A 24,068-nucleotide genomic window follows, 5' to 3' on the forward strand; every position below is an offset into this window, starting at 1 on the left:
GTGTGTGTACAGTGTGTGTGTGTGTACAGTGTGTGTGTGTGTACAGTGTGTGTGTGTGTATACAGTGTGTGTGTGTGTGTGTGTGTGTGTGTGCGCTTGTATAAAGTGTGTGTGTATAGTGCGTTTGTGTGTGGTAGCTGCTTAGCGTGAACAGTGCAGATGTGGGTGTGGCTTGGTGTTGGTTACGGCTTAGTATAGCGATTGTGGTGTGTGCATGCAGCTGCATGGAGGGGGGCTTAGTGTGGGCAGTGCAGATGTGGGAGGGGCTTAGTGCAGTGGTTGTAGAGTGTACGGCTTAGTGTGGGTGGTCCAGTTGTGGGCGGGGCTTAGTGTGGGTGGTGGCGTGTGCTGTGTGGGCAGCTGCTTAGTGTGGGTGGTCCAGTTGTGGGCGGGGCTTAGTGTGGGTTACTGCTTACTATGGTGGTTGTGGTGTGAGCACGCATCTGCCGGTGAATGGGTGGCGGCTTAGTGTTGCACACGATTCTTTTGTGGATTGGGGGGTTTCCTGTTTGTAACTAACCCAGTCCAGAATAGCTAGGTCACTGATTATATCCTCCACCCTGTAGAAGCATGGAAGTTTCCAGATAGAAATTGTCAATGAGATGCTAATAATCCTAAATTGATGCAAATATATGCAGCTTGAAAATAGACCAATGAAATGCAGCAAAGTGAAGAGTATTAGCATTCCAATGACTCTCCTCATCTCTGGAGATACAGGAGTAAATTCAGCTCACTTTGATGTCATTAACCCCTCCCCCTACAACACAAAACTTTAGACCTGGAGATTTTGGAGTATTGGAAATAAATACTAACCCTTTACTGACTTCTTCCCTCTGTGCCTCCATCTGTTTCCTGGCTGCTTCTTTCAATTCACCTTCTGAAAAAGAAAAGTTGTTACAAATGATTCTAAACACAGAGCACTGCCGGGAAAAGCAACAGCTTTCATGCTTAGACTGTGTGAGAGTGCACTAAAAGGCCACAACATGGTGCTGCGCATTTTGCTGATGTGTTATGCCTGGCACACACCATGCAATTTCCTGTCAGGTGGGTCAAACCAATTATTTCGGTCCAATCTGATTTCTGATCGATTTTTCGAATCAATTCTGTACAATATCGGAAATCAGATCAGACCTTTCTGAAATAATTGATTTGACCCGTCTGACGGAAAATTGCATGGTGTATACAAGGCATTAGAGACAAAAGTCTGATTATCTGCTAACACGTTAAAGGACACCCGAGGTGAAATTAAACTAATGAAATAAACAATTGTATCTATCTTCTTTCTCCTAAAAATTACTTCTTAAGATATTCCACAGGTTTTTTTTGTTTTAATTTACTTTTTAAGTTTTAACTGTTTTATTGTTTTTGCTCAATCACACATTCATTGAAGTATGCCAGAGCTAAAATCTATGAACTATGGACCCTTTTTATCTCTTTCCTGCTCTAAGAAGCCATTTTCTGCTAGGAAAGTGTTTTATAGTTGGAATTTTTCATCAGTGAGGGTCACACTGTTTTCACTTCCTGAGTCAGGACTGAGTCAGCCACTTACATACCTGATATTTAAAGGAAACCAAAGACGGGAAAATGAAAACATTTTTATACATACCTGGGGCTTCCTTCAGCCCCCTCCGCCTGGATTGCTCCCATGCTAGACTGGCTCTGACTGACGGAAGTGCGGGCACCCGGTTCTCGAAGCTGCGGCCAGCGGAGGACGGCGGCGTGGGAGAGATCCAGGCGGATGGGGCTGGAGGAAGCCCCAGGTATGTATAAAATCTTTTTCAGCTCTGGTTCACTTTAACCCTTTCAGGCAGAGAAAGAAAAAAAGGAACACAGCCTAGTTATTTGTGTGCTAGGCACTGTACATACACATGTCTATCTCATCATGTCACATGTCAGTTCAGGTATCCTTTAAAGGAACCGTGAAAGAAGACATAACAGTATCCTAGGTGCCATTTTTGCCTTCTGTTTAAAGTGAAACTGAAACAACCCTGGAAACGCACCACGGCTGGTACACGAGAAAGGGATCAATTTTGTGCAGTACTGATCTCAATATCCCTCACTTTCTCGAACGGAAGCAGATCGGACACGCTGGAAATTATCGGACGGGCAATTTCCAAATGATCTTAGAGGAAAATTGCATGGTATCAGTGGCGTAGCAATAGAGGATGCAGAGGCAGCGACCGCACCAGGGCCCCTGGACAAGAGCGGCCCTCCTTCAACTGCTTTATTCCGGTCAATCGCTACCAAAACCTCCAGACACAGGAACAGCATTTTTTCCTCAAGCGGTAGCCATACTAAGTGCAGAACCACGTTAGAGCTGCTAGGACTTGAAAGTAATCAGCACAGAACTGTAAATGAACAATTCGCACATTGCTTACTGCCACTATACTTATAATGTCCTTAACTTGTAATATACACACCGTCTGCCCTTGGATTGTTTGTGTTTGTTAAGCAACTGCCAAGACAAATTCCTTGTAGGTGCAAACTTACTTGGCGAAATAAAATTGATTCTGATTCTGATTACCTCTTTATTGGTGCTAAGCCGATAATGATCACCTGTGTATAGGCTTTGATTAGTTGTGACCAATAATAGACTAGTTCTCCCCAGCCTACACCTCTGACACGGTAAAGGACCTTGGCAAGATTTAGGGCTCCATATCAATTGTCATGTATAGAGAGCTTGTGTTGGAAGTATCAACAGGAATACTTTAGCTGCAGTACAGTAATGCAACCACAAGATGTCACTGTAAATGTAAAGTGCTGCAATGATCTCTATGGTATTGTGATTTCCTGTATGCACTCTGCGTTTCCCTCTGTTCTAAGTAAGTAAGCTGCATTATCCGATGTCGGTGTATGTTTTATCTCTGCATGTTTTCCTTCAGTTAAGAGTTCAAACTTGTAATATTGGGTGCCTATCTGTGTGAAAAGACCACTCTGCTCCATCACATGCATATGAATTGGCTGCTGAGAGACTTATGCACAGGATACAGCCAGTATGGCTTATCCTGCTGCTGCACAAGTTCCAGGCAGCGTTAAATACTATTCCCCCTCCAGGTCCACGTGGATGGTGGGTAATGATGTAATTCGGCTCCCAGCTATTGCTGGCGGTCGAAATACAGTGTTTTAAAAGTAACTTCCGCTCAGTCTTCTGACGAGGTCGAAGTTACTCACTGTGCGCCACAATTCCTATTACGGCCTATAGTGGCGCCAGCTGCGCCCAAATCTCCTGCGCTGTAATTACAGTGCTCGGCTCCATCAACTTGAAGGGGCCCAATGTAAAACACACACTGGTGCCCAGAGCTCCTGAGCTGCACTTCAGCATGGTTTATACCAGGCCCTAGATACTCCCCAATGGTGAGGTAAGGCTCTGGATCACATAGTGCCTTCCTGGTCTCCATGCCCCTGGTCCACCGCTGTCCCACCACTGATGTTATTAGACCAACTCCAATCCCCTTCAGGACTACTCTTGAAGGCTTCAGAAGGCTTGCATGTCTGAGTACTCCCGAAGACAAGAGTCCATACTGTGCAAGTCCAGTATGGATGTTCCAGTCTTCAGAAGCACATGGGGACAGGAGTGCTTTTGAAGCCGCCTGAGGGAAGGGGGGTGCTTTTGGGATGGACAGTGGTGGATCCAGGGCATGGAGAGAGAGGACCAGGAAGGCTCTATAGGTTCCAGAACCTTCCCTCTTAACACATCTTTTTCAGGGTTGCTTCAAAATTTGCTTTAACAGACAGTTGACCCGAGGCAAAGCTAGCTAGGCACAGAGGAATGTCCATGTTGGATCCCCATACCTCTGTGTGGTCCACAGAACTCTACAGACCAGCATTACACGTTTGGTTCAGTTTCAGGCTTTTGCTTTGGAGAACATGTCCTGATGGATAGGCGAGTAGAATCCATACCATACCTTCTCTCTTCTCCTCCCGGGATTCATACACACACTGCTGTGTGATGCCCAAACTTTTTGGCCAAATTGGAATAGACAGAATCCTCTGACCCCTGTAGGACTGTTCCTGGCCCGACACCTACACACACAGAGAATGTATATATTGTCACTTATCTGCTACACACACAATGTTTGTATTGTCACTTATCTGCTTTATGCTGTTATTACAGGAATCTTAACCCTTTGCGGACCGGCTGCCTAACTCTCCTTTCCCCCTTAAGGACCCAGGCCATTTTACATTCGGGAGGGGGAGGAGGGGGGGGGGGGGAGTTGCATGTGGGTGAGGTGGGGTCATGCAGCTGGATCCCCAGCATAGCTAGCTGGGCATGGTGTCCCCAGTGTGACCAGTGTCACTGGTATTGCCAGCAGCCTTTCCTCACCTCCCAGGCTCCAGTGATGAGCAGCTCTAGCGCCCTCCGCTGTAGCCGGCATCCCCGCTCGCACTGCCCTTAAGTTTCGGGTCACGGCTTGATGATGTCATCAAGCCGGGACCCGACACTTAATGCAAAGCGAGCGGGGATGCTGGCCAGAGCAGAGGGGAGCAACGATCGCTGGGGGAACGTCAAGGAAGGTGAGTCCCTGTCCTCTTCTTCCCCTCAGACCGCCGCTTCCAATAGTGATCACTACGATCCGCCGGCGATTGTAGTGATCAAGAGCCAATCGCGATGGCTCCTGATCACTGAGGGGAAATGTCGGCTGTCATTTGACAGCTTAATCTCCCCTCTCAGGTGCGCACAATTGCGTTGGGAAAAGAAATGGCAGGTGGTGTAAATCCTACGCCGCATCAGGCTTAGGCAGCCACAAGTGCGGCGTAGGATTTACTACACACGGTCCCCAAAAGGTTAAGCATTGTACCAATGGCATAACTACAGCTCATTTTCGTTTTTCACACCCCTTCCCTTGCTCCCCTTCACGGCCTTGGGGCCCATCTGACAAGGGTCATAAAAAAAAAGTGTGAATTCCACATAGCAAAACAGCCTAGGATGTGACATCACTGGGAAGGCGGGGCTATATACCAATATACAGATATAGGAAGTGTTTCTGATGTTGAAACCAGTAAAAACCCATTTGGGACCGCCACAGGCAGCCATACATGGGACATGGATTAAATGACCAAGGCACTTGGCTGACCTGGGGGACACAGTTTTGCGTCTCTCTCAATGGAATTGGAATGTCTGTTGATGTTGTGTAAGGCAATACTCTACCTTCCCGATGGTCATTCCTTCATAATCGAGACTTCCTTCCTTTATAAACTTGTGGAGCGGAGAGCCAGGCACGGAGTTGAAGTCGCCGCAGAGGATGATGGGACAGAATTTCCCATCCTGCACCTGGGCGACCCTTGTGATCTCAGCCAGGAGGATGGCCAGCTGGGCGAGTTTGATGTCGCCCCGGCGGGGGTTGTAGAGCAGGTGGGTGTTTGCCACGCAGATGGCTGTTGCTTCCTTCCAGGTTTTGGGCTGGAGCATGAGCACCAGGCCGACGTTGTCGCGGTCCAGGAGGGCGATATTCCTGCGGAAATACTCCACGGGCTTCGCCAGCACCAAGCTGAATTTATCAGATTTGAAGCAAATGGCGCAGCCGTCAGGTTTACTGCCAGTGCGGGACTTGTACTCGCAGCTGTATCCTGAAATACAACACAAAAGTCTCATTCAGAGAACAAGGTCATCGCTGACATTGTGGTAACAAGACTGAGGTCACAAAACTTTGAATGCAAATGTACTTAAAGGGCCACTAACCAGGGCTGTGGAGTCGGTACAAAAATCTTCCGACTCCTCAGTTTATGAAACCACGACTCCGACTCCAAATCCGGGTACCCAAAATGGCTCTGACTCCCGACTACTTAGTCTAATACTTAACAAGGCTGTGGATTTTGTACAAAAATCTTCCGACTCCTCAGTTTATGAAACCATGACTCCGACTCTGGGTACCCAAAATGGCTCCGACTCCCGACTACTTAGTCTAATACTTAACAAGGCTGTGGATTTTGTACAAAAATCATCCGACTCCGACTCCTCAGTTTATGAAACCACGACTCCAACTCCGACTCCGGGTGCTCCAACTCCGACTCCACAGCCCTGCCACTAAAACAAAAAAATTGTAAAATATAAAATACATGTAAACACATGCAAATCAGAAGTATGTTTCTTCCAGAGTAAAATAAGCTATACATTACTTTTCTCCTATGTTGCTGTCACTTACAGTAGTTCGTAGAAATCTGACAGGTTTTTGACTAGTCCATCTCTTCATGCGGGATTCCCAGTATTTTATTATTTACAAAAGCACTTCCTGTAAATGGTCTATGCAAAGATGCAGGCCTACCTGTTTGCACACTATTCTGATAGTTGGTTTGAGCAAGTTCTGGTAATCAAGTGCTTTTGAAAATAAAGAAAACCCTGAGAATCCCCCATGAGGAGAGGGGCTAGTCCAAAACTTGTCAGTTCTGTTTGATTTCTGTAACCTACTGCAAGGGACAGCAACATAGGAGAAAATTTATGGCACCTTTTACTCTGGGAGAAATGTACTTTTTATGCGTTTTCACGTATTTTTTTTTTTTGCGATAGAGCGTCTTTAACGAGAGCCTAAATTGGCTCACTACTGCCCCATCTGGTAATAGGGCTATATAGCATATCTTAGCAGCAAGTGTGCTGTAACAATTAAGTTCTACTGAAGGCCTGCAAGTCACTCAAGGTGGACTGTAACCTAACTAAGGTACAATCTTTGTCTCTTTTCCCCATGTGATCTCTGTAGTTGTCCAGTGGCCAGGCGATGACATCATCAGGGGACCAATGTGAGAAGTGCTTAGCAAGGAAGTACAGAATAGTGGGGTGGGGGCGTGGCAAGGCTTCCACACCAGGAAGTCCCGCCAAATTTCCTACACCCTGAACAAGCATGAGCATGCAGTTCAGAGGTTTCTGACTGAAGTCAGAAAGGGCCCATTAGCTGCATGCTTTAGGCACTACTGCAGCCAAAGAGATCAGCAGGATGCTATGCCAGGCCGAGGCTCAAGAGGCGCCAACTTCTGGGAGCAGTGCCGCGAGGGCGTGGGTTGCAGGGAACGGGGCTTGGCTTATTACCTTCCTCCCTTGGGCTCCCGTCCTGTGCTCACCCTATATGCAGTTAGGCACAAGGGAAAAGGTGTAATCACCTCCTCCAGCCACTAGAGGTCACATCTGTCTTCTGCAGCACTGTCCTTTCTCTACTTCCTGATCTGAGAATCAGGAAGTAGTGATAGTGCCAGTCTGCCTGCTGGTCATGGGGGAGGCTTCTTTCATAGCTGCCGAGGATATAGGCATGTAGTGCAGCTTTAAGACCTCAAGTTGTTAAACTACCGATGCACTAGAAGTCTGAAAGGACCACTTTTGTGAAAAATTGTAAAATGTAAAATACATGTGTACTCCTATGTACATTTCCCACATAGTAAAATGCACTATAAATTACTTTGTTCCTATATGCCTTTTGCTTACAGTAGGTGGTAAACATCTGATATTTCTGTCCATCACCTTATTGGGGGGGGGGGGGGGGGGGGAGAGACGTCGCGTGGCCGGGAGAGGGGGGAGGGGAAACGTCGCGTGGCTAGGAGAGGGAGGAGGGGAAACGTCGCGTGGCCAGGAGAGGGAGGAGGGGAAACGTCGCGTGGCCAGGAGAGGGGGGAGGGGAACCGTCGCGTGGCCAGGAGACGGGGGAGGAGAAACGTCGCGTGGCCAGGAGAGGGGGGAGGGGAAACGTCGCGTGGCCAGGAGAGGGGGGAGGGGAAACGTCGCGTGGCCAGGAGAGGGGGGAGGGGAAACGTCGCGTGGCCAGGAGAGGGGGGAGGGGAAACGTCGCGTGGCCAGGAGAGGGGGGAGGGGAAACGTCGCGTGGCCAGGAGAGGGGGGAGGGGAAACGTCGCGTGGCCAGGAGAGGGGGGAGGGGAAACGTCGCGTGGCCAGGAGAGGGGGGGAGGGGAAACGTCGCGTGGCCAGGAGAGGGGGAAGGGGAAACGTCGCGTGGCCAGGAGAGGGGGAAGGGGAAACGTCGCGTGGCCATTACACGTGCTCGGTCTGTTGCCAGTTCTGCTTGATGACCATACTTCAAAGTTTGGAGGAAAGGTGTGAAATAGTTAGTACTATTCTGCATACCGAGGGCTTCCAGGCTGGGCTTAATTTGCTGCTGGTAGTGATCTTCCTGAACTTCTTGTAAACAGAGAATCTAGAAAAATAAAATATCAGGTGTTTCACAAGACCTCAATACATTAATTATTATTTGTTAAAGAACCCGTGTACCAGTGTCTTCCCAGGTGCAAATTATTTCATGGGTAACATAAAGGCAATAATACACTGCTAGGCCAGAACATGACAGGGAATGGATTACTAGGTTAACATGTTTTGTTTTTTTAAATAAGTGACGTGTGGTCCGGTGTTAGTCGAGGAGCAGAAATGCAGACATCAAACCAACAAACGTTGATTCCGGTGATACCTATAACCACCCTGGCGTTCTATTGAGATCGCCAGGGCGGCTGCGGGAGGGTTTTTTTTAAATTTAAAAAAAAACTATTTCATGCAGCCAACTGAAAGTTGGCTGCATGAAAGCCCACTAGAGGGCGCTCCGAATGCGCTCTTCTGATCGCCTCCGGCAACCAGAAGTAACAAGGAAGGCTGCAATGAGCAGCCTTCCTTGTTTGGCTTTCCTCGTCGCCATGGCGATGAGCGGAGTGACGTCATGGACGCCAGCCGACGTCCTGACGTCAGCCGCCTCCGATCCAGCCCTTAGCGCTGGCCGGAACTATTTGTTCCGGCTGCGCAGGGCTCGGGCGGTTGGGGGGACCCTCTATCGCAGCTGCACGCGGCGGATCGCCGCGATGCGGCGGCGATCAGGTAGCACACGCGGCTGGCAAAGTGCCGGCTGCGTGTGCTGCTTTTTATTTTATCAAAATCGGCCCAGCAGGGCCTGAGCGGCACCCTCTGGCGGTAATGGACGAGCTGAGCTTGTCCATACCGCTAAGGTGGTTAATGACTAACTGTACATGGTTTATTGCAAGATTTCCAAACGTAACATTTCTTCTTCAGGCATTATACAGAACTGGATCAGAATCGTACAATAATAAGTCTGTATGGGATTTAAAACTTCTTATTGCACGGTTCTGATCCAGTTCTGTATAATGCCTGAAGTAGAAACTTACCGTTTGGAAAGCTTGCAATAAACCAAGTACAGTTAGTCATTAAAGACTATCACCGGAATCAACGTTTGTTGCTTTGATGTCTGCATTTTTTTTTTAAATAAGAGGACATATAGGGACCTAATGGTTTACATACCGTATATATTTAGGCACTAACTATTTTTAGAATTTTTTTTTTTATTTGTGGATGTTACAACCCCCTTTAATGATTGTCCAACTCCTATACAAAAGAGTGTGAAAAGAGACGGACCGGAGGCACTGTAGTAGCAAAGTGAGGTACCTTTTAATCCACGGTGTGTAGCACAGAAGGGGTACGGGGATGCCTTTCGCTAAGAAAGGTTTTTCAGAGGCAAATTTAAGGACATCTCCTTATATTTGCCTCTGAAGAAGCTTTCTTAGCGAAACAGCTGTCAGGCATCCCCTTACCCCCACTGTGTACCCCTACTGTGCTTCACACCGTGGATTAAAAGGTACCTCACGTTGCTACTACAGTGCCTCTGGTCCCTCTCTTTTCACACGCATTTGTATGTTTCTGAGAGCACGTTTTGGCATGGAGTACTCAATCCGGTGAACCCAGCGTCTTCTTGCCCTCATCTAGTGCCAGTCTTTTTCTCCTTTATACTCCTATACAAAAGATCTTGAATTCCCAGGTTTTTGTCTGTTGCTAGCACACAATTACACAAAGTTAAACTGCAAAGAAGCTGTCAAGTAGAGCCCTGGATTATTTTCCTAGGCAATTTTAAGGAAACTGTAAGTGTAGGGTAAGGGTGAGAGTGCACTTACAACACAAATACACTCAAGAAACCCCAAACGGCTCCCTGGTCAATAATACAGTTAACAGTGCGAATTAAATACAAGAACGCCGTGGCTGGCCATTTACAATAGTCCCCACAGCAGTCTGTATACTGCAGTCTCTGCACCTGATCAGACAGCAATCTGGGGCTGATCTACATCACACATTTATCTTTTAACACAACAGGTGGTGTACATACACCTTCTCAAAGCTAAGAGCTAAAAACCCGTAAACCATGCCCAGGTACCTATACACTACTCCATGTATGGGCAGATCAATCGTGAGATAGATCCCTCTCTGACCGAATCTGATCAGAGGAATCTGCTGCCTGCCCACACGTTACACCAATTTCTGGCAGATTAGGCTGAAAACTATCAGAAATCGGCCTAGCGCTGCCGCCTGTCTGGCCACCCCCAGAATGTATGTATCCCTCCATGCCCATAAAATCCCACCTCTTCACCGGCATGACCGCCCCCCCCCCCCCCCCCCCCCCGGTGCCTGTATCACGCGAGACTTTCACATGTGTGATGTCACACCCTGTGAAGAGTCACATGGTTCCGTGGCACTCTCGACGTTGGTGGACACCAAAGGCGGCCAGGAGTGGTGGAAAGGTGAACCTGTATACACTGCATGCAGGTATGAGGGAGACACAGATACATGCGGGGCGAACCAGCCAAGAGACTGGTCATGTATGTCGCAATAACAAACGCCATTACCGTCCATGCGATCAAGAGATTACCAGCATTCCCACCCGACTTTGCCCTACAATCAATAAAATAAATAGTTAAAAATGCTGCCACACTGAACTGTTCATCCAATCCTTCCCGGCGGCTACCACGAGCTGTGCTCGGGGTTAATGCTCCGAGGTATGAATTTCCTGCCTGAGACTGAATCGGGGTTATCGCTAAGGAGGTTAACAATTCCACATTGATGCAAATTATATGCCGCTTGGAGATGGACCGATCAAATGTAAGAGCTGTGGAATCTAGTCCGTCTCCAGGCTGCATACATTTGCATAAAGTTTGCATCAACTCTTCCTAATACGCAGACAGGAGTTGCGGTACCCATGCTCACATCGGCGTTGAACTCTCGCAGCTCTCTGAGGATGTTGGGCAGCCGGTAGTTCCAGAACAGCAGGGGTCTCCGGCAGTGGTCATACAGGCTCGAGTTGTCTTCCAGCAGATCCTGGGAGAGGATGTTGTACGACATCACGGAGAAGTCAAACCAGCGTCTCGCCCAGCGGATTCCGGACGAATTACTATAGAGGTGACTGAAGTCCTCCCATTTTCTCCTCGCTGAAGCAGAGAACGGACAAAACGTTTCACAAACAGGTAAGGTAGACATACACAGAGCAATACCATCCTTCAGTAGAATCAAACATTAATACTATCGATGTATGCATTTATTTTTAAATGCTGTATGTTGTAGCACACATTAGGACAAGTACTAGGAGCAATTTGATTCCTCACACAGCTGTTCCTCTCAGCTGTAAAATCCTCCGTCAGTTTTGGATACAAAATGTATCTAAATACTGACGGCTCCCGGAGGGCTAGACCATGTCTGCACAGGGGAGTTGCTATCAACTCCTCAGTTTATAGTTTAATTATCACCTTGCTGAAATAATCGTATTGATATGGTGGTAAGGGGTTAAGCCTCATCTACACGGGTTGATGAGGCTCCGATCCGGCGGCTCGATTAGCCGCCGGATTGCCTCTTCCGCGTCCCCGCCGCATCCCCGCTCGCCGGATTCGATTCCCCACTCGTCCCCGCCGGCGCCGCTTATCTTCCGCTCGATTCCCTGCCATTGTTCCCTCGCGGGGAGCGAGCAGGGAATCGGCGGTGGGGAGATCCGTCCTGTTGGATCTTATAAGGAACATTGCCGCCGCATCTACGCGTGTAGATGCGGCTTTAAAGATTTTAGCAATGTGTGTTTATTATCTTTGCTTCTCTTGACTGATAAAGATACTAATAATGCTAATTGTAAACAGTGGTCTGCCCCTCTCAGCAGCTTGTAAAGTGGATGCAGCCTGGATTGAATCATCACAAGCAGGCAGCCAGTCTGAGTGTAAACACAGACTAGTGTTATAGCTAGTTATATTCCAGCAATATTACAGCTCATTTAGTTACCTGTTACCACCTCAGATCAGCCTATTTCTCCTCATGTCTGCTGCATGCTGTGAGTGACAAGGTGAAATATATTTGTGAGCTGTGTGAGAAATGAATTTTTAAGCAGAAATAGAGGGAGAGAGACCTGGGTGAATAAATAAAGTGCCCCTAGCACTAGTGGTAATGTGTACACTAATATAGAGTATTAAAAAAAAAAAAAAAGTTGTTTCAATCGATAGTATTCCTTTAATAACATGATCACAAAATTACAGACTACTCAGCAAGCTCATGGTGAACCAGAACTATAACGAGTGCGAAAGGGGCTACAAAGGACCAAACACACTCCTATGAGTTCTGGTTCACCATGAGCTTGCTGGGAAATGTGTAACTCTGGGCGTTTCAAGTCCTCCCTCATAGAGCCACATTAATCCATGCCGTGCACTGATGAGAATCAATCAATCCAAAACAGTCTGTATGCATGTTGGATTATTCTGGCTCTGTACAATTAACAAGCTGACACATTGCATTCCAGCTGTTCTGGAGGCATGTTTAGCTTTCAAGGACAACAAAGGGATGACCTGCATATTCAGTAGTGATGCATTGTGGGACACCTTATATACTCACTCCAAATAATTGCAGATACCTTCTATTTTAAAGAGACACTGTAACAAGAAAAACGTCCCCTGGGGGGTACTCACCTCGGGAGGGGGAAGCCTCAGGATCCTATTGAGGCTTCCCCGTCCTCCTGTGTCCCACGGCGGTCTCGCTGCAGCCCTTCAAAGCCGGCCCGACAAATCCGACAGCCTGTTCAATATTTACCTTTCCAGGCTCCAGCGGGGGCGCTGTTTCGGCTCTTCTGACGGAAATAGGCGGAAATAGCCGATCTCCATTGGGTCCGCTCTACTAGCAGGTGCAGGAGACTTGCGCCTGCGCAGTAGAGCAGCCCTACGGAGATCAGCTATTTCCGCCTATTTCTGTGGGAAGGAGCGGATACTGCGCCTGCGTTGGAGCCACGGAGGTAAATATTTACATCGTCGCCACTCCGGGAGGATTTTCGCAGCCACCGTGGGACCGAGGAGGACGGGGGAAGCCTCAATAGGATCCGGAGGCTTCCCCCACCCCAAGTAAGTACCCCCAGGGGAGTTTTTTCATTACAGATTTTCTTTAAGAGAGAAAGGAAAGACAATCGAGAGCCCCCAATAGTGTATTACTGGTAAACAGTTAGCATAGGTCGTAGATAAATGAGTTATACTCAGAAGTCTAGGTTGCCGGATTCAGACAACCATTCTCATCGCCAATGGGGAAATTAGACCTGTCCCCACAAGTTAAAGGGAACCTAAACTGAGAAGGATATGGATTTTTCCTTTTAAAATACCAGTTGCCTGAATCGCCTGCTGATCCTGTGTCTCTAATACATTTAGCCACAGCCCCTCAACAAGCATGCAGATCAGGTGCTCTGACTGAAGTCAGACTGGATTAGCTGCATGCTTGTTTCAGGTCTGTGACTCTACTGCAGCCAAAGAGATCAGCAGGACTGCCAGGCAACTGGTATTGTTTAAAAGGAAACATCCATATCCTTCTCAGTTTAGGTTCCCTTTAAAAAGTCGCTTTCTGTAGAAAAGAAGGGTGTCCACACCCATCCACCTGGTGGATAACAATGTATAGAAGAAAAACAGAGGCGCCAATAGAATAAAAATGGTGTCAATCTTAAAACCAAATAAAATGTGGGTGGCAAGGGTGGACTCACCTACCCAACAATCAACACAACCACTTTATATGGTATAAATGAAATTTAGTTTTTTGCTGTTTTTTCTGTTTTTTTGTTTTTGGAGTACTAATTAAATTTCTTTTATACCATATAAAGTGGTTGTGTTGATTGTTGGGTAAGTGAGTCCACCCTTGCCACCCACATTTTATTTGGTTTTAAGATTGACACTATTTTTACTCTATTGGTGCCTCTGTTTTTCTTCTATACATTCTATTTTAAGAAGGCAAACTTATTTTTTGTATTATTTTGAACAAATTGTTAATTTGATGATGACACTAATGACGGCTTGACGTGAGAGGGAAATGGAAGCGGTCATATTCCGTTACTTTTAAACAATGCACATTGCCTGGCTGTCCTGCTCATCCTCTTCCGCTAATCCTTGCAGCCATAGGCCCTGAACAAGGATGCAGATCAAAGGTTTCTGACTGGATTAGCTACATGCTTGTTTCAGGTGTGAGATTCAGACACTACTAATGCGTGAAAGATCAGCAGGGCTGCCAGGCAACCGGTTTTGTTTAAAGGGAACCTTAACTGAGAGGGATAGGGATGTTTCCTTTTAAACAATACCAGTTGCCTGGCAGTCCTGCTTATCTCTTTGGCTGCAGTAGTGGCTGAAATCACACACCTGAAACAAGCATGCAGCTAATCCAGTCTGACTTCAGTCAGAGCACCTGATCTGCATGCTTGTTGAGGGGTTGTGGCTGAAAGCATTAGAGACACAGGATCAGCAGGAGAGTCAGGCAACTGGTATTATTTTAAAAGGAAAAATCCATATCCTTCTCAGTTTAGGTTCCCTTTAAAAGGAAATACATATGGTAGCCCTCATGTCCCTCCCACTTCAGATGTCCTTTAACCATTTATGCCGCCTGTTGCTAAAGTATTAGAGGCAGAGGGTCAGCAGGACAGTCAGGCAATGTACATCATTTAATATGGCAGCCTCCATATTTGTCACTTCAGGCTTACTATAGGGCCTATGTACATGGGCAATCAGATGCCCTTGAAGCACTGCTGCATTGCGCTGAGGTTTTGCGAACGATGCAAGTTCTATTTTGCTGCGCTTGGAAAGCCATGACAACGGTACTGCTGTGGTACAGACGCAAAGCTTTTGCATGCTGCATTTTATGTACATAGGCCCTTACCTGCTATAGACAGCTGGCCTGTGACGTCACTGGCCTCACCTTTGACCACTGGCTGGGTACTCGCTGGGACAGGAAGTCCTGAGGTATCTGTTGTTGAAGGAACACTGAAGTCGCTAGATGGAGGGTAGGATCGCTTGGGCCACAGTTTCTTCCCTTGGCCATCTCCTTCTTGGCTTTTCCTGCGCTTTCTGTACGGCTCGTCCCCTGTGGAGTCCATGTTATAGCCTGAAGTGTGAAGCCAGGATGACTGACTAGGTATCCAAGGTAAAAGTGAAGGCCAGGGAAAAGAGGGGGGCTCCAGGAGCGCAGGCCTCTGGTTGGAAATAAATGGATAGGGTCTTCCGTATTCCCGGGGGCGCCAACCACTGATGGGCGGATACAAAGTCTGAGGGCAATGCGCCGTCCACCATGGGCACCTGCTGAAGTCTCTGCTTGTACAGGAGAAGCACGGGTGTCCTGCCCGGGCGATATATCTGCTACCAACGCTCTGCAAATGCCGCGGTAACATCGGACAACCTGAGAGAGAAAATGGGGGTGAATTCATCGGAAAAATCAAAAAGCATACATAGCATTAAGCAGCGTTCAATTTCTGCTGGATTTTTATGCAAAAAGTGGTTCAATTAATTTTCATGAACTTTTTGCCAGTAATTTACCATAATGTGTCAAGCAAGGGTCGAGTATACATTGAGTATAATAAAAGTTTAACCTGCTGAGCGGTCTGGACGAGCTCAGCTCGTCCAGTACCGCCGGAGCCTGCCGCTCAGGCCCTGCTGGGCCGATTTGTCTCAAATAAAAAGCAGCACACGCAGCGGGCACTTTGCCAGCCGCGTGTGCTGCCTGATCGCCGCTGCAGTGCGGCGATCCGCCGCATGCAGTGGCGAAAGAGGGTCCCCCCAGCCGCCTGAGCCCAGAACAAAAAGTTCCGGCCAGCGCTAAGGGCTGGATCGGACGTCGGCTGACGTCCATGACGTCACTCCGCTCGTCGCCATGGCGACGAGGTAAGCGAAACACGGAAGGCCGCTCATTGCGGCCTTCCGTGTTACTTCTGGCCGCCGGAGGCGATCGGAAGAACGCCTCCGGAGCGCCCTCTAGTGGGCTTTCATGCAGCCAACTTTCAGTTGGCTGCATGAAATAGTTTTTTTTTTATTAAAACAAACCCTCCCGCAGCCTCCCTGGCGATCTTAATAGAACGCCAGGCAGGTTAAAAGAGACCCTGAGCAGAGGCATAAAATTAAAATCTGGACTTACCCGGGGTTTCCTTCAGCCCCCCATAGCCCGCGAGGTCCCCCGGAGTCCTCTGGGTTCCTCCCGCGGTCCCGCTGGCGGCTCTGTTAATCCGGCGACTTTGGCTGCAGTCACACATGCGCGGTCCCTGCGCGCACCCGGAGTGTCATCATGCCAGTCGCCATAAGTGCCTCGCGCATGTGCAATTCAGTCTTTAGGTAAAGTCACCGAATTGGGAGACCTCCCGGGGTAAGGGGGCTGGAAGAAGCCCCAAGTAAGTCCACATTTTAGTTTTATGCCTCTGCTCAGTGTCCCTTTAATGAGAATCTGTACCAGGGGCGTAGCAATAGTGGTTGCAGAGGTTGCGACTGCATCGGGGCCCTTGGGCCAGAGGGGCCCCGAATGGCCCTCCCTCAACTGCAATATTAACTTCCTATTGGTCCTGTGCTGGTAATAATCACTTCTATAGATACTTTGAATAGTGGTAATCATTAACAATCTGTTTCCCATCCCCTACTTGCACCTCAGACACTGTAGTTGCCATTGGCAGGTTTTGCTATGCCGTATCAATTGTTATGCATAGAGTGCTTGGGGGGCCCCACTGTAAAACTTGCATCAGGGCCCACAGCTCCTAAGCTACGCCACTGATCTGTACTCTAAAATTCTTACAATAAAAAGCATACCATTCTATTCATTATGTTCTTATGAGCCCCTCTGTGCAGTTTCTGACACTTCCTGCTGCAATCCTGGCTTGCAATTGCCAGTTTTAGGCAGTGTTTACAAACCAAAGACATGGCTGCTAACAGCATGTGATAGGCTGAGAGTTGCTCAGGGTGTGAGTCATACAGAGCATGGAGGGGGCCTGGAGAGGGTGTGTATAGCTTCTATCCTATCACATGCAGACCTGCACATTCCAGCCTGAGTGCCTGATCACGACAGAGGAAAGAAGATTAGATTATATAAAAGAGATAATACAGCCACTATGCAACTAGGAAAGGCTGCAGTAAGCCAGAGCACATTAGAACAGGTATAGGAACTTATAGGATAGAAGAAATAAGGCTGAAAGGCTGATTTTGTTACAGTCTCTTTAAAACACAAAATAATGTCAAAGAATAAATCAAATTTTCCCTGTTAGGCCACAATTTCCACACTTTTCAGCAGAAAACGCGCAGTTTTTTCACATTAAATTTTGAGTTTGCGTGTGAATTTTTATATGCAGGTTTTCTGAGCGTGTGAAAATGTGCACACAAATGCAAATTTGAATGCGAAAAACGCATGCAAAAAAACTGAACCATGAACCACTGGATAAGCCCAACTTTTCCATACCGGTTTCAGATATTTTACCCTGGGCGAGTCAGGCTCGTCCATACAGACTGGGAGGTTAAAGTATAGACATCAGAGCCAAACTACTTTAGTGATCTTGCCTTGAAGCGCTGGTGTGCTAAGGTGGCCACTAACGATCCAATTTCTAGCGAAAAATTGTTCGATCGATCAGATAATTCTGATCAGAAGAAAAATCGTTCACTACACCTTCAACAAACCAATCTTTGCTTCCTATCACAACCAACTACAAAATCCAATCGGATGACTATTTTTATAATCATTCGTAATCGATTGTGCCCATCAACAGAGATTATTTACAACCAATCCAATCAGTATATCTGATCGCCCGAACGATTTTTCGCTAGAAATTGGACCGTTAGTTGCCGCCTTTAGACTCTTCCAATTAGGGATACAATTGGAGAACACTGAAATCCAGTACAGTGTCTTCTTTCCTAAACAACTACAAAAGGACTGTGGTGGGTATAGTAAACTGCAGGAAAACCAAGGTAAACAATAACTCTAAAAGAGCTAGAACACTCCATCATGTGACCTTGTGGGCAGAGCTCATCACTCCCAAAACACTACATAACAGGAGCAGTGCAAATATATGACCAGGGCTGTGGAGTTGGGACAAAAATCTTCCGACTCCTCAGTTTATGAAACCACGACTCCGACTCCAACTCCGACTCCGGGTACCAAAAATGGCTCCGACTCCTCGACTCATACTCCTTAGTCTAATATTTAACAGGGCTGTGGATTTTGTACAAAAATCACCCGACTCCCGACTCCTCAGTTTATGAAGTCAACGACTCCGACTCCGGGTGCCCAAAATTGCCCCGACTTCAACTCCGACTCCACAGCCCTGCATATAAGTCACACATCACTGAACCACCATCACAGCATACAGTGCAGCCCTAAAAGCTGTGACACCTCCAGGCATCACTGTGCACTATAGAGGGGCACACAGGACCCCCCACTGATCACGCCACTGATCACCCCACACACAGGACCCCCCACCCACTGATCATCCCACACACAGGACCCCCCACCCACTGATCATCCCACACACAGGACCCCCCACCCACTGATCACCCCGGCCTACACACACTGTCCCCCCCACTGATCACCCCACACACAGTCTCTCCTCCCACACATACACACAGGACCCCCACAGGCTTGCATTTGGCAGTGGGCACAGCTAACACATAAACTCTCACCTGCCCGCTCCTCACACTCCTCTGGCTGCAGTTGGAGAGCAAAGAGCACAGCCAGCCTCCATGACAGTGCAGAGCATGCCGGGAGCACATGTAACGCTACACGTCATTGGTGAGCCGGCTCCGGCCGCTGATTGGCTGCATATAATGTATCAGAGGCTGGATACATTGTAGCAGTGTGCACAACATACACAGGAGGGGAGCTGATAGAGGGAGCTGGAAGGAATATACACTGGCTGCATTGCTTGTTGTCATTGTCATACCGAACCGAGTGCAGCCGGTGGATGGAGGAGCAGGACAGGCAGTGTGTGTGCTGGGATTCTAGAGAAGATGGGCAGGCAAAGTACAGTATGGAAGGGGGGGGGGGGGGGGGAATGATGAAGCTACCTACACATTGACAATTAAAGAGGAACTCCAATGAAAATAATGCAATAAAAAAGTGCTTAAAGGAGAACTGTAGTGAGAGGTATATCGAGGCTGCCATATTGCTTTCCTTTTTAGCAATACCAGTTGCCTGGTTATCCTGCTGATCCTCTGCCTCTAATACTTTTAGCCCTAGGCCCTGAACAAGCATGCAGCAGATCAGGTGTTGCTGTCATTTTTGTCAGATCTGACAAGATTAGCTGCATGCTTGTTTCTGGTGTGATTCTCTCTACTGCAGGCAGATAGCTTAGCAGGGCTGCAAGGCAACTAGTTTTGCTTAAAAGGAAATCAATATGGCAGCCTCCATATACCTCTCACTACAGTTTTCCTTTAATTTTTTACAATAATTATGTATAAATGACGGTTCTTTTCTATTATATGATTTAGTCAGTGTTTGCCCATTGTAAAATCTTTCCTCTCCCTGATTTACATTCTGACATTAATCACATGGTGACATTTTTACTGCTGGCAGGTGATGTCACTGGAAGGAGATGCTGCTTGCATTTTTGGCATTTGGAAACAGCTGTAAGCAGCTGTTATTTCCCACAATGCAACAAGGCTCCCACAGTGTGATGTCAGCACCATGGTCCTGACATCACATTGTGGGAGGGGGTTCACCACAATGTCAGCCGTACAGCTCCCCCTGATGACCCGTTTGTGAAAATGAATAGATTTCTCATGGGAAAGGGGGTATCAGCTACTGATTGGGATGAAGCTCAATTCTTAGTTATGATTTCTCCTTAAAGTGAACCTGTCAGGAGAGAGGAGTGTGTGTTGTGCGCAGCAGGTTCCCATGAGGGGGGGGGGGGGTTGTTGGTGCAGTGGCCCCAGTATAAGGAGTATAATTGCCCCAGTATACGTAGTATAGTTGCCCCAGTATAGCTAGTATAGTTGCCCCAGTATGAGGAGTATCATTGTCCCAGTATAAGGAGTATAGATGCCCCAGTATAGCTATTATAGTTGCCATAGTTGCCCCAGTATAGCTAGTATAGTTGCCATAGTTGCCCCAGTATAGCTAGTATAGTTGCCCCAGTATAGCTAGTGTAGTTGGTTGCCCCAGTATAGCTAGTGTAGTTGCCCCAGTATAGCTAGTATAGTTGCCCCAGTATAGCTACCCCAGTATAACTAGTATAGTTGCCCCAGTAGTTACACCCAGGGCTGCTCAGATACCCCTTTTCAAAATCCGAATCCGATTTAGGTCCGGATACCCAGATATCCGATCCGGGTCGGATATCTGATTTCAAAATTGGTACTTATCCGTTAGCCGGGCGCATCCGGCAGGTGGCGACAAAACTCCACCAGAGTTACATCTTTCCCTACTATCCATGGCGGCCTGGAGGGGGAATAGTAATTAGCGCCACCTGGCGGATGCGCCCGGCTAACGGATAAGTACCTCAAAATTTTCCAATCCGGATCGGATATCCGACCTCAGTATCCGGGGTATCCGGGCGGATTCGGATATCTGGATAGAAAAAATGGAAGTGGCCTTTAAATTGCTTTAAACACGTTTTATAGGGTAAATGAGGCATGTAGCATCATTATTTTTTTAAAGCGGAACACTAATTGATGATGTGGGGACTTAAAATCCCCCCCCCCCCCCAATTAACATCAGGACTAGGTTCCAGACAGCGATCGTGCAGCCCACATTGTGTCCAAAGTCCAACTGCACAACTGGGACATAACAGTTTTCAGCCCAGACACCTCCAAAAAAATTACGCAGCAATTGTGTTTTGGGTTAAATATAGGTGGCATCAATGGCCTGTGGCACCCTGGCGGTGAGCATGGCGGACGTGTCACGTGGCACTCTAACAATTACTAGCACTGACTGCAGTACTACAGTACTAACTACACAATAACACAGTAATCCTATCCCCTAATCCCTAACCTAACTAACCTATACTGTAGCTAGCTAAGGCTAATAGCAGGCCAGCAGGCAGCAGCTGGCCTGGTCTGTGCACAGCACACACACAGACACATAGCAGCTGCAGCACACACTCTGTCACACAATGACATCAAGCTAATTAAGGATTTAACAATAGTGTAGTGATAGTGAATCACTGAACAGCTTTAGGTTTATAACTGTGTGCAGCCCTTGCTAGGCCAGCAGCACTGGAGCATGTCTCTCAGTGAGCATTCAGCAAGCTAGGATGATATATCTCATCATGGCAGCCCTCATTATACAGGGGGGCTGGCCAGTGTTCCCTTCTGTGATTGGGTGCCAGGGCTTAGGCTGGGAGCCCTCTGATTGGCTCAATGAGGTCAGGTGGGGCTGGCCAGGGTTCCCCTCTGTGATTGGTTGCTAGGGCGTCTGCTTGGAGCCCTCTGATTGGCTCCAGGACGTCATCTCCTTAGTTACAGTATTTCAGATCCGGATATCCGCGTTATGCGGCCAAATATCCGCAGATAGCTATCCGGATTTGGGCCCAGGTATCCGAATCCGGTCGGATAGCTGAAAAAAGGTCGGATATCCGGGTTACCCGGATATCCAGAATCTGGATGAGCAGCACTGGTTACACCAGTTAAGCCTCTGGATACTGTAGAGGCTTCATACCCCATCCTCCAGTCCCCCGCTGCCACTCGTGGACTCTCCAAAGGTTACCGACAACAGCCGCGCTCCTCTTCAAGCAAGAGCGCAAATCTACTGCACATGCACCAGTACGGCTGCGCCTGCACAGAAGGCAAGAGCCACTCACGCATGAGCGGCACCGTGCTACTGCGCAGGCGTGGACCCGCTCGTGGCAGAAAAGGAGTGTGGCTCCAATCAGCGGAAGCAGCTGTAGACAAACTACTGGCCGTCACTATGAAGCCTTGATAGAGGGACGGCTTCAGGGACGGTTTTAGACTTTTTGCTGCCGGAGGCAGACTTGTGAGGATGCACAACCCCCCCCCACCCCCCCACATTGGAATGGTCGCACAGCACCTGACAATTTGCGCCGCACATTATAGCTGCGGTGAGCCCCCAAATAACACCCTCAGTATAGGTAGGTAGCCCCAGTATTGGTAGCTAGAGACAGTGGCCCCCAGTGTAGAAAGCCAGGTACAGTTGCCCCCAGTATAGGTTAGCCAGGCACTCTTCACTTCCTGTTTCTACCTGGTGCTGTCCCCAGACTTCTGCCGCCTGATGAAGTTGCCTCACTTGGCATCATGGGTGGACCGGGCCTGGCCGGCTTCCGCTCCTCTCCCCTTTCTCCCTCCTGCTGTCCTTAGAAAAGTAGTGAAATCGCACTCTCCAGTGGTGATCTCCATGGCCTTGGGGCCCATCCCACAAGGGTCATAAAACAAATATGGCGATCATGATCACCTGATCTGAAGTAAAGTCCCAAGTATCTGAGGAAGGGAAGGTTAGTAGATACCCGCCCTCAGCTCTGGGCCCCTGTGCAATAGCAAGGGCTGCTCTCCTCTAGTGACGCCCATGATATAGTTTGGCGTTTGGCTACTGTTCCTAAAAACCCTTTTTACGGAATAATAATCAGTGGTCTGTCCAGGTGACATTAACTGCATATCTACTGTATATGGTTGCCAAGGAGACTACCCTCAGTGGCATAGCAATAGGGGTTGGAGAGCTAGGGACCGCATCGGGGCCCTTGGGCCAGAGGGGGCCCCATGTGGCTCTTCCTCAACCAAAGTATTAGCTGTTTATTAGTCCTGTGCTGGTAATAATCACTTCTATAGATACTTTGAATTGTGGTAATCATTAAACTGTTCCCCACCCCCTTCTTGCACCTCTAATACTGTGGATGACCTTGGCAGGATTTGTTGTGCCACATCAAGTGTTACGTATAGAGAGCTTGGGGGGACCCAATGTAAAAGTCGCACCGGGGCCCATAGCTCCATAGTTACGCCACTGACTGCCTTGCAACACTTTGTTACCACTGCTGCCCCGGTTTCCCATTCATTCACAAGTTTAGCCCTAAAATGGGACTTTCGCATATTGGGGGGGGGGGGGGGGGATGACAGCAGTGCAGCATCATTTTGCACACACATTGTCAATCATGGAGATTCTGTAGCAAAATGTTCGCACTGACGCAAAAACATGCATAGTGTCTGAAAAATCGCATGTGGAAAGACAAGTGCCGTTTCCTCACTGAACTCCATCTCAACCTCCCCGAATACTGAACATAGGAGGATGTCAGCAAGTTACATTCCTTCCTATTAATAGAGGGATGCCAGGCATCCTAGAAAGTCCCTCTTACGTATTCCAGGGGCAAACCCAGGATTTTCAAGAGGGAGGGGGGGGGTTTCCTGAAATGTCTCCCTCAGCTACGCACAATACAGTATAATAATAATTCCTGTCCGACCGACTGACAACGGGATTGGTCAGGAGCAGTTTGGATACAGATAATAATGAGGACAGCCGACAGTGGTAATGAAGGGGAAATTGAAGTAACTATTCACCCAGCAGGGCACAGGGCTGTGCTCATACCTGACACTATTAAGTTCCCCAGAGCTGCTCCATGCTCTATACACATGCTGCTGCTACAATCAAAGTCAACTGTAGCAGGGAAAGAAAGGGGCAGTGCTGGGTGCTGCAGGATGCCTGCAGATATTCAGGTGTCTCAACTTGCACCGGCCCTGGTCTAAGGGGGGGATTCTGGGTAGCTGTAATCCCCCACTGCATTTACTATGGTATTCCTTACCCCTTTCTGATTAGGTTCACTTTATAAAAATAAGCTTGCCTTAAAAATGCTTCTAATTCTGGCGACATCATCTCTCTGACCTCATTGCATTATAGTGGCAGTTATGCTAATAGTATGGGGTTGTACCAACTGTCAGCTGGACAAGACTACACTTCCCATGATCCTTAGCAGCAGGGGCGTATCTGGGTAATATAGAGCCCATGGCAAACACTGAAATAGCGCCCTCCCCCTCTTCCTGATCAGAGCCCCCTTCCCCTCTAAAAACGGCATTCTTTCTCATGTACATGTGTTATGGTTTGCCTGTGTTTTTTGGCTCGTAATATTGCTGAAGTTAATTTTTTG

General features: G+C 48.0%; 1 protein-coding gene across 5 annotated transcripts in view; it reads right to left on the reverse strand.

Annotated features, from left to right (window-relative positions):
• ANGEL2 (angel homolog 2) overlaps positions 1–23,853 on the reverse strand; it is a 35,385-nt gene extending 11,532 nt beyond the window's left edge. The window contains exons 1-7 of one of the 5 annotated variants that reach the window (XM_068232948.1): positions 23,766–23,853; positions 14,945–15,421; positions 10,967–11,187; positions 8,063–8,132; positions 5,150–5,568; positions 3,906–4,023; positions 814–877 (exon numbers count right to left, since the gene is read on the reverse strand). In XM_068232948.1, coding sequence (XP_068089049.1) covers positions 814–877; positions 3,906–4,023; positions 5,150–5,568; positions 8,063–8,132; positions 10,967–11,187; positions 14,945–15,413 — 1,361 coding nt within the window. In that variant the 5' untranslated portion in view covers positions 15,414–15,421; positions 23,766–23,853. Of the gene's footprint in view, positions 1–813; positions 878–3,905; positions 4,024–5,149; positions 5,569–8,062; positions 8,133–10,966; positions 11,188–14,905; positions 15,422–18,669; positions 18,750–23,726 lie in introns of those variants that run through there. The other 4 variants (XM_068232944.1, XM_068232947.1, XM_068232946.1 and 1 more) reach the window with 4 other exon arrangements.
• Positions 23,854–24,068: the final 215 nt, after the last annotated feature.

Source organism: Hyperolius riggenbachi, chromosome 4 (genome assembly GCF_040937935.1).
Source record: "Hyperolius riggenbachi isolate aHypRig1 chromosome 4, aHypRig1.pri, whole genome shotgun sequence".
In the NCBI taxonomy this organism is placed as follows: domain Eukaryota; kingdom Metazoa; phylum Chordata; class Amphibia; order Anura; family Hyperoliidae; genus Hyperolius; species Hyperolius riggenbachi.